Raw genomic sequence first — 10900 nt, forward strand, 5'->3', positions numbered from 1 at the left:
TCACTTATTGGGAGCAGTATGCTAGCTGGAGCCGTTTACCTCCAGCGTTTGTGCTAAGCTAGGCTAGCGGTGGGTGCGTCAGACAGAGTTACAGGCCGCGCGGAGATGAGAAGGGTGTGTGTGGACTTATCTAACTCTGGGGGATACGGTGAATAAGCTAAAGTCCCAAAAGGTTGGCGTGTTCCTTTAACACAAACATAGAAACACCACCACAATTGTCAGTGTATTTAAATCTTTTTTTTTCTGACTGCCTCTGTGCAGCTATTCCTCTATTTCGTACAAAGTCCCTTATATTTTGCACTGTTCTTTGTGCCAACACGGGGTCTTCCACCAGTTTGCAGTGACTGCGTTCAGTTTAGGTGGCCAGTTTTCCCATGCTTACATGACCTTTGAAGTGTCGCATTACTGCGGCGACCTCAGCCTTAGACCACACTTTCTTCGCCACTCATCTGGATCCATGTTCCTCATCAGCATAATTCCCTGGAAGATAGGCAAACAAAAAAAGAATATAAATCACAAACAAAATGTGTTGTCCAGTTGAAGCCATCAAAACATGAGTTCAGTTAATGCCACAGTTGACAAGAAATTGCAGTTTACTTTTCTTAATTCACTCTGGGTATCAGTTGGTGTCTCACTCGATGTGATTTCACCAACTTTATTAACCCACATTAGAGTGTGGACAATATGGAGTGTATTTTTAGAATGTCTTTGCTGTTCATCTATTTATGTGGCCAAACCTTTTGCTATTTGAATTAATTCGTAACTAAATTAACAGTAAGTAATACTACAATTAGTAACATGTCTTAAGTAATTTTGGCATTGTACTTCAACACACTGTATTTTAAATGAAACCAAGACTATGGGGTTTAAGGTCTGATTCTCAGTTTAAATCTGATTTCATAAGGTTAGCTAAATAGTGTTGGAACTTGGTCTGAAAGTTTAGTCTTGAAATTGAAACTGTACGTAACAATCAGCTTAATACTACTTTTAACCTCTTAATCTTCCAGATTTTGTGGCATGTTGTGTCTCAGTCATCCAGACCAATTTATTTTTAGTCTTTTAACCAACTTGCCAAAAAGAGAATTAATAGAACGTACTCATGGGCAATCAAGAGAACATGTGAAGAGAAGGAGGTAACTTTACTTTTATCTCAAATTCAGTATACATTTCCTGATAATAAAGTAAGTGTATATGCTCCCTTGCAGACAAGATGTCTTGTACAAATGCAGTACAGTTAAATTTAGGGCTATTTATTCATATCTCTTTCTTTAAGATTACTCTTGCATTTTGATAGTTGAAAACATCACAAAGACGTGCATAATAATCCTTCTGTTAAAGGGATACTTCACTGTTTTTTCATATTAAACTGTTATTCCCTTAACTAAGACGAGTTGATACATACCTCTCTCGTCTCAGTGCGTGCACTCAATCGCTCTGGCGCGCGGCAGCACTTTGATAGCACTTAGCTTAGCCCAGTTCATTCATTAGGGACCAAACAGAGATGAAGCTAGAAGCGACCAAACACCTCCACGTTTTCCCTATTTAAATACAGTAAGTCGAGTAGTTACACAACCAAGTATGGTGACAAAATAAAACGTGGCGCTTTTCTAAGCGGGTAAAAAGGATACCTATAATGTATGGCGGAATAGCACTTGGGACTCAATAGCACTTCGACTCGGCGCAGTAAAAAGTCACACTTGAAAAATCCTCTCCCTCTCACTTCTGTCAGTAGAACCAACGTGACTTTTTACTGCGCGAGTCGAAGTGCTATTTCGCCATACATTATAGTTATCCTTTTTACCCGCTTAGAAAAGCGCCACGTTTTATTTTGTGTCACCATACTTGGTCGTGTAACTGTAAGGGTTAGGGTTAGGATGTGGAGGTGTTTGGTCGCTTCTAGCTTCATCTCTGTTTGGTCCCTAATGAATGAACTGGGCTAAGCTAAGTGCTATCAAACTGTCGCCGCGCGCCAGAGCGATTAAGTGCACGCACTGAGACGAGAGAGGTATGCATCAACTCATCTTAGTTAAGGGAATAATGGTTTAATATGAAAAAATGGTGAAGTATCCCTTTAAGGGAGTTGGGCAAAGTAAGAATTTCATTGTAGGGTATAAACCAGTGTGTTTCTTCTGTGCATAGACAATAAACCTCTTGAATCTGAATCTTACCTTCAGAGGGAGGTACACTCACCTACTGTGGACAACACAAATGACACTGATCCTGTTGAAAACATAATTTAACAAGTTACTTTTGTCACAGGAAAAAATACATTTTATCAGCAGAGACTATGAATTGAGTTAACATACCAAAGTCTCCCATGTCATGGTCTTGCTCTGTGGTTGTAGAGTCAATATCCATAGGCTCCACAGTTCCAAGCTCTGATGCGGTGAGATCTGTGTTGCTGTCATCAGATTCACTCCCACTGTCTTCAGCATCACTTAACGCAATCTCATCTGGAAAATGGCATTAGTAAAACTCAGAGGTGGAAAGAGTACTTGAAAACCATACTTGAGTAAAAAGACAGATACCTTGCAGCATAAATTACTCGATTACAAGTCACCAATACCAATACGAGTAAAAGTGATTAACAATACTTTAGTATTACTTATACTAAATCTAGGCTCAAAGATGCACTAGTCCTTGACACCTGAGACAGGCAGGTGAAAATAAGAAACAATTGATTTGTAAAATGAGAAGTCATGTTTATTTTCTAAAATCTAAATAAAACTGAACACCTCAATAGTCTAATAAATCAGGGTCGACACAACAGCCTCTTAAAGGGATTGTTCACCCAAAAATGAAAATTCTGTCTTCATGTAGTCAACCTCAAGTTGTTCCAAACCTGTATACATTTCTTTGTTCTGCTGTACACAAAGATAGATATTTTGTAACCAAGTAGATTTTGCCAGCCATTGACTAGTACAGCAGAACAAAGACAAGTTTGGAACAACTTGAGGGTGAGTAAATGATGACAATTTTCATTTTTGGGTGAACTATCTATTTAAGCGTTTACAAACTCTCAAGTCTCAGTTAAGCTCAAGTGCACAAAAAGGCCACACGTAAACCAATATCCTTCAAAAAGGCCTTGTCAATAATGTGGATAAAAAAAATTGTTAAGTAAAATTAAATAGTCAAAGTCTAATTGCACTGGATGTGCTGGTTTTGGACTCATCACTGGCTGCAGTCCTGATCTAAATCAAACGTCTGCGATTTAGCACCTACTAATGCACTCGCATTCGCGTAAAGTAGACTTGTTGAAAAGTTTGGGTGATTAAGGGCAAAACGCACAAGATATAGTTCAGTCAATGCCACTTAGATGGAAATATCACTTTCTGCAGCAGTTTGTTTTTGCCATAAAGAAAAGTTAGGTGCCATGCAAAATGTAATTTGTAATTGCATTACTCATCACAAATGTATTGGAGTAAAAAGTACATTTACTTCTTCAAAAATGTAGTCAAGTAGAGTAAAATTAGCTAATATCTTTGATACTCAGTACAACTACAAAGTAGCCAAAAATATACTCAAGTACAGTTGCTAATTACATTTACTCAAATAGTTTACAGCTCTGGTAAAACTCTCATAAATAGCTGGACATAAAAATCTGTGGTTGAAATAGCCACATCAAATAAGGAAAAGATAGTACTTGGTTTTGTACTTTTTGCAAAGTAACTATTTTTACTTGAGTAGTTTTGAGCTATTATACCTGCGTTTATGTTTAATGTGGTCCATGAGCACATAAGATAAATGATTACACAATATGATATTAGGTTAATATTTAAAGTAATTTGACTGCACCTACACAAACATAATTTTGAATTACTGTCCAGCCATACTGTAGACTTAAGTTTATATTTCTGAATAGTAGTCCTCGACTCATACTTGGACATGAAAGGTGATTTTTTTTTTTCTTGGAAAGGGATGCTAACTACGCCAAGTCTAGATGTTTATCTAAAAAAAACAAAAACTCAGATAATATCTACAAGGGCTAATTTCTGTACAAACCTTCAATTTCAATCTCATCCAGTGACTTCCCCTGGATGCTGCAAAGGTTTCCTTTACTAGCAAGTAATGACAAAGAATATTCTGACTCCGAATCAGGTATGTATTCCTTGTCAGACATGTCCTCAGCATCATCAGATGATATTTGGTCCAATGCTGGATGTGGAACTTTGTCCTGAACTGACAGCAGTTCATCATCAGAAGCCTTAGGAGACTGCTGCGCCTGAATTGGTGAGAAAGCAAATTATTTTACATGGTGATTGAATCTTATAGACAGTTCAAGTTCAACACTCACTTAGTAGATACTCACCTGTGCTGTGCTGTTAAAGTCATCTCTTTTAATTTGCTTGAGGCAGGATTTATGCCAGACCCCTGAACAAACTGGAACACATTTGAGTAAAATAATGTTAACACTGCAGGTCTATTTAAGTGGTTAGAGCACAACACACTCTATACTAATTCAGTAAATATCTAACCTGTGCATCGATAGCCAAGCCACTTGAAGGAAGATACGGGTCCCACACAACGAACACACTTGTCCAAGGAGGATACTGTTGCGCACACAAGGCGGTGTTTTTGACACTGTTGGCAAAAAATTTTATTGTAGTGTTTACTTATGCCACTTAGTTTGGACAAAGATATTTCATATTTACGCCACATAGTTTGGACAGAAAGATATTTCATATTAACATGTCGATATCTAATTTTAAATCCAATACCAATGTGACATTTAATTTACCTGATACATATGATTACCCTTTTATTGCATTGTATTTTGTTATTTATAGCGCATCTTATTTATATGCAGCTTATTTAAAGCATTTCCTATATGAAGATATACCTTCTTCATATTTTTAAATTGTAGATGGGGAATTTGTGGTTAGCCTCAGTGTCAGGAGCTGACTTCTTCTAGCCCAGTATAACTAATAGGGTGCCTTTCCATTACATGTAACCAAACGACTTAGCATTCACATTAAACCAACATAAAGATCCAATGCAGGCAGTCCAAGTGTTCTTAAAAACCAAAGCGATGCCTCTGGGGACGGGACCCTCTAAACTGCATGGACCTCCCAAGTCATGTTTGGGTGGGGTTCAGTGTTTGATACACATACACTCAGATATTATACTGACTGAAGTTTGAAAAGGCACATTTATACAAATGTCCTTCCATTCCATTGTCCACATAAAGCACGTTCTACTCAGGCGACTGTCCACATAAAGCATGTTCTACTCAGGCGATTGTCCACGTAAAGCATGTTCTACTCAGGCGACTACACACACACATACACACACACACACATTGAAATAGGTTGGCAGATTTAACATTTTGCCACAAATAAGTTGTACATGAGATTTAATTTACCTCTCCAACCTTACCGCTCAGTGAGTGGGCTGAGCTCTGGACTAGTCTGATTCGGGTGGCTGGCGGCTGTATGGGTGCACTTGCTCTCAGTGGTCAGCTGTAGAAGATGAAACAGAGACAAAGGACAATAAAGAGAAAGTCCTGGGAGCGTGATACTAGAGAGGACATTTGACGTCTGAGTAAAAAAATAAACCATTCTACTGTTGACAGAAAGACGGAGGAAAACCTTGCTTTAAAACTCAATGACAACGTCTTTGATATTAACAATCAAGTGCAAGATATTAATAAAAATCTATCTTTTGTGAGGACATACCTCTTCAGTGTCATCAGTTGTGGGAGGGGGATTTGTGGTACCACACATCTTTGGGGCCATTTCATGATCAAGGCCCTGTAAAAAGGAAAAAAACAAATAAACAAAATATTGTAGACCACAGACTATGAAAACTACACTCTGATGAACACATTCATGTTCACCGCGACTTCTACAGATTACCAGTTCCCACAACACAACTTGCTAAGATTTCCAAACTGCTTTTGTCAAATGGAGAAAGGAAACCTTTGTAGCATCCAGGGGAAGTCACTGGATGAGATTGAAATTGAAGGTTTGTACAGAAATTAGCCCTTGTAGATATTATCTGAGTTTTTGTTTTTTTCCTTTGAATGTTTGAATGCAGCTTATTTAAAGCATATCCTATATGAAGATATACCTTCTTCATATTTTTAAATTGTAGATGGGGAATTTGTGGTTAGCCTCAGTGTCAGGAGCTGACTTCTTCTAGCCCAGTATAACTAATAGGGTGCCTTTCCATTACATGTAACCAAACGACTTAGCATTCACATTAAACCAACATAAAGATCCAATGCAGGCAGTCCAAGTGTTCTTAAAAACCAAAGTGATGCCTCTGGGGACGGGACCCTCTAAACTGCATGGACCTCCCAAGTCATGTTTGGGTGGGGTTCAGTGTTTGATACACATACACTCAGATATTATACTGACTGAAGCTTGAAAAGGCACATTTATACAAATGTCCTTCCATTCCATTGTCCACATAAAGCACGTTCTACTCAGGCGACTGTCCACATAAAGCATGTTCTACTCAGGCGATTGTCCACGTAAAGCATGTTCTACTCAGGCGATTGTCCACGTAAAGCATGTTCTACTCAGGCGACTACACACACACATACACACACACACACATTGAAATAGGTTGGCAGATTTAACATTTTGCCACAAATAAGTTGTACATGAGATTTAATTTACCTCTCCAACCTTGGTGCATGGGCTGAGCTCTGGACTAGTCTGATTCGGGTGGCTGGCGGCTGTATGGGTGCACTTGCTCTCAGTGGTCAGCTGTAGAAGATGAAACAGAGACAAAGGACAATAAAGAGAAAGTCCTGGGAGCGTGATACTAGAGAGGACATTTGACGTCTGAGTAAAAAAATAAACCATTCTACTGTTGACAGAAAGACGGAGGAAAACCTTGCTTTAAAACTCACTGACAACGTCTTTGATATTAACAATCAAGAGCAAGATATTAATAAAAATCTATCTTTTGTGAGGACATACCTCTTCAGTGTCATCAGTTGTGGATGGGGGATTTGTGGTGCCACACATCTTTGGGGCCATTTCATCATCAAGGCCCTGTAAAAAGGAAAAAACAACAAAAAAAGATAAATTATAATAAATATCTTCAAGACAAGATGTTCCCTGTGTAGCATTCAGTGAAAAGATATCATGGCTGTATTTCAGTGAGTGTTTTGTGGAAAACATGTAGTCTCTGAAACGGTTCTTTAGACACTGAACAGGCCACATGACTACAGTCTGTAGACTATGAAAACTACACTCTGATGAATACAGCATTTGATTACTTTGTTGTTTATCTATTGTCAGCCAACTTCGTAGAATGATTGCAATTCTAGAATAATTGACTAAGCTTTTACATGGAGTGAGGGGTTAGTCTTTTATAGTTCTTAGATTTGCTATGATTCTTTTAAATGACATCTTGTCATGAATTTTCGTCAGTGCTGTTGAATGGGTGCCTTTCCATTACATGTAACCAAACGACTTAGCATTCACATTAAACCAACATAAAGATCCAATGCAGGCAGTCCAAGTGTTCTTAAAAACCAAAGTGATGCCTCTGGGGACGGGACCCTCTAAACTGTATGGACCTCCCAAGTCATGTTTGGGTGGGGTTCAGTGTTTGATACACATACACTCAGATATTATACTGACTGAAGTTTGAAAAGGCACATTTAGACAAATGTCCTTCCATTCCATTGTCCACATAAAGCATGTTCTACTCAGGCGACTGTCCACATAAAGCATGTTCTGTCCACATAAAGCATGTTCTGCTCAGGCGACTGTCCACATAAAGCATGTTCTGCTCAGGCGACCACACACACACACACACACACACACACACACACATTGAAATAGGTTGGCAGATTTAACATTTTGCCACAAATAAGTTGTACATGAGATTTAATTTACCTCTCCAACCTTGGTGAGTGGGCTGAGCTCTGGACTAGTCTGATTCGGGTGGCTGGCGGCTGTATGGGTGCACTTGCTCTCAGTGGTCAGCTGTAGAAGATGAAACAGAGACAAAGGACAATAAAGAGAAAGTCCTGGGAGCGTGATACTAGAGAGGACATTTGACGTCTGAGTAAAAAAATAAACCATTCTACTGTTGACAGAAAGACGGAGGAAAACCTTGCTTTAAAACTCACTGACAACGTCTTTGATATTAACAATCAAGTGCAAGATATTAATAAAAATCTATCTTTTGTGAGGACATACCTCTTCAGTTGTGGAAGGGGGATTTGTGGTGCCACACATCTTTGGGGCCATTTCATCATCAAGGCCCTGTAAAAAGGAAAAAATATATAATAATAATAATAATAATAATATTATACATTATATATATATTTATAGTAGACTGTGGATTATGAAAACTACACTCTGATGAACACAGCATTTGATGACTTCATTGTTTTTGTTCTAACATTCTGTAATGGTCAGTATCATCTATGGTGTGGTTAGGTGGTGCTAACAAAAGCTATAAAAATCATGTTCCACCTGAAGCTAGATGGAAAATGTACAGTATTTTGGTATGTGAAATGTTCTATGGTTAAAGCATTTCTTATATGAGAACTAACAATTTCACAAAGTTAGTTAAATGAAGTCAAGAAGATAAAAACACTGTTTTTAACTTATATATATATATATATATATATAACACTCTACACACTGCACAAGATACTTGTCAGGTCTGTTGCCCCTCATGTTTTGTATATTGATCATTGTGGTTGGTTACTAGGTACCAATTAATTTATCTTACAGGTTTAGTACACTAACAGAACATCATAAACACATTACATTTATTTAATGGCCTGAAAGTACTCATATTAATGATATAACAGCCTTCCTGTGTCACTGCAACTTCATATTTAAAAAAAATAATGTGGGCTACTAAGAAAGTATTTAATTCTATAAAACAAACACAATGTCTGTAATAAAAGTTAAGGCTTTAACTAGCTACGCCTTGCTCATTAAGCCATGCGGTAGCCACAAGCTCAACTTAACCTAGCTAGCTTTCATTTTAAAAACAAAACTACCAAATTTGACTTGCTGGCAATGTTACTTCTGTCCTCATCTCTACCTGCTGTCCTCCACCTCTTTAGCCTGAGGCTTAATGAGCAGGATATGTTGATAGCCACTCAAGCTAGCTCAGCTAACATTGTGGTAAATATATAGCATTTTACAGTAATTGTAAGTTACAAGTTACAATTTCTTGCAAATAAGAAACACTTAATGCAAAAATGCAACTATATTTATAAATATAATTATTACCTGTATGTATTTAATCCAGTAAATCCAACGACGTCGAGCTGACACTTCCGAGGTGTGGTCCATTAGGTATTTAATTAGCGACAGCTGGGCCATGTGCTGTGGGCGGAGCTTCCCGTCGACTTCCGTTTGTTACCGCCCACATGCGCAAACCAGCCAATCACAAGACGGCCCGCCAAAATGCACCGTGTGTATCAGAAATGTGTATGAAACTGCAATATAAAACCCAGCTGTGGGGTCGCTGTTCTATACACTGGGATACACTCAAAATCAGGTCAAGTGGTAAATGAGGACTTTCAAAGAAAAAGAGAATGGCTGCGTTCGAAACCGCATACTTCCCTACTATTTAGTATGGGAAAAAGAGTAGGCGAGCGAAAAAGTATGTACGAATCCAAAAGAGTAGGCGAGAATTACCTGGGCGACGTACTAATTATCGCGAGATTCGGACTTAAGTGCGTTCGAATATGCCTACTTTCCTACTATATAGTAGGCGAAAACAGTACGTGAAGGAAGCAGTACGTTCGAAACATCGATATTCATAAAAGAGTAGGCGAGAAGTTCCCGGATGGCTTACTGATTCTGGACAGATTTTTGAGTGCTCAACCGATGGATACTCTTCTATCCCAGGAGGCCACGCGAGAGGATACGTCATAAAAAAGAAGAAGAAGGATAGGTCATACTCGAACGTGACGGAAAGGATGACGGACGAGACTGTTTTCAAATGTGAGTTTCACAAATCAAATGATCGCATGTGTTGAACTACTGTACAGTAAACTGTTGAATTGTTGAAGGTGTAAAGACGCTATATATTTGTGATTTTGCTGTAAATCACATTTTATTATGGGATAGGATGAGCAGCTTACATATAGCTAACAGAGAAGCTCCAGTAAGGACACATACGTCTCCAAAGTGGATTTGCATACATTTTAAACCGTATACATCTTAAATACAATTACTAAATGTCTATTTAATATCTGGCAAGAAACTCTTCTATAAGAATTGCAGATTACTACGTCTAATAGACATGAAATAGGCATCTGAGTGATGTGTGCTATTATGTAGAACCAATCTATAAAGTAACTAAACATAAGTTATCTATTTTATTTGTCCATTAGTACTGTTGATAAATTAAGGAACATTTATGTAGGATAAAAGGTTAAAACAACCTCAACATGTAAATGTAGTGTTGAGCTCATAAATCACAGAGGTATGTGAGTCTCATGAAGCTGAATGCTGCCATCAAAGGCTTTGTGACATTACAGAAATGAATAACCACAACTATTTAAATATTAAGTTGTAGTTTATTTAAATTATTGTAATTTCAAACTGAGCTACTACAGCACTTTTCTGATTCTTGATTTCTGTGCATTTGCTGCACAGCTGTTGTGGTGGAGCAGGACCTGCAAGGAAAGATGATGGCGGCATTTGTGGAAAAAAAGCATTTTTGTCTTCTAAAAATAATGACTGCTTTTGTGTTATGTTTGTGCATTTTTGCAGCATCTGAAATGTCAGCAGACTGGTGTGAGTACTGAGGATGAGGAGCCCAGAGCTGAATCCTGGAGATGGTGCCATGGATGAGACCCTCCATCACTCCACCTGCCCTCATGAGACCCTCCACCTGCCCTTACGAGACCCTCCACCTGCCCTCATGAGACCCTCCACCTGCCCTCATGAGACCCTCCATCACT

General features: G+C 38.4%; 1 protein-coding gene across 2 annotated transcripts; it reads right to left on the reverse strand.

Moving 5' to 3' along the window:
* Positions 1-129: 129 nt before the first annotated feature.
* Positions 130-9492, reverse strand: LOC311086804 (uncharacterized protein). 2 transcript variants are annotated; one of them, XM_084119910.1, is made up of 10 exons: positions 9216-9492; positions 8163-8228; positions 7857-7946; positions 6930-7004; positions 6624-6713; positions 4476-4581; positions 4310-4380; positions 4003-4222; positions 2307-2453; positions 130-480 (listed from the first exon to the last, which is right to left on the reverse strand). In XM_084119910.1, exons 1-10 carry the CDS (start codon positions 9306-9308, stop codon positions 446-448), a joined length of 993 nt encoding a protein of 330 aa, XP_083976036.1. In that variant the 5' UTR covers positions 9309-9492; the 3' UTR covers positions 130-445. The 2 variants fall into 2 exon arrangements, with proteins under 2 accessions (XP_083976036.1, XP_083976037.1); XM_084119911.1 differs by lacking the exons at positions 6624-6713; positions 6930-7004.
* Positions 9493-10900: the final 1408 nt, after the last annotated feature.

Source organism: Abramis brama (assembly GCF_963993115.1).
Source record: "Abramis brama genome assembly, chromosome: 1".
NCBI lineage: Eukaryota > Metazoa > Chordata > Actinopteri > Cypriniformes > Leuciscidae > Abramis > Abramis brama.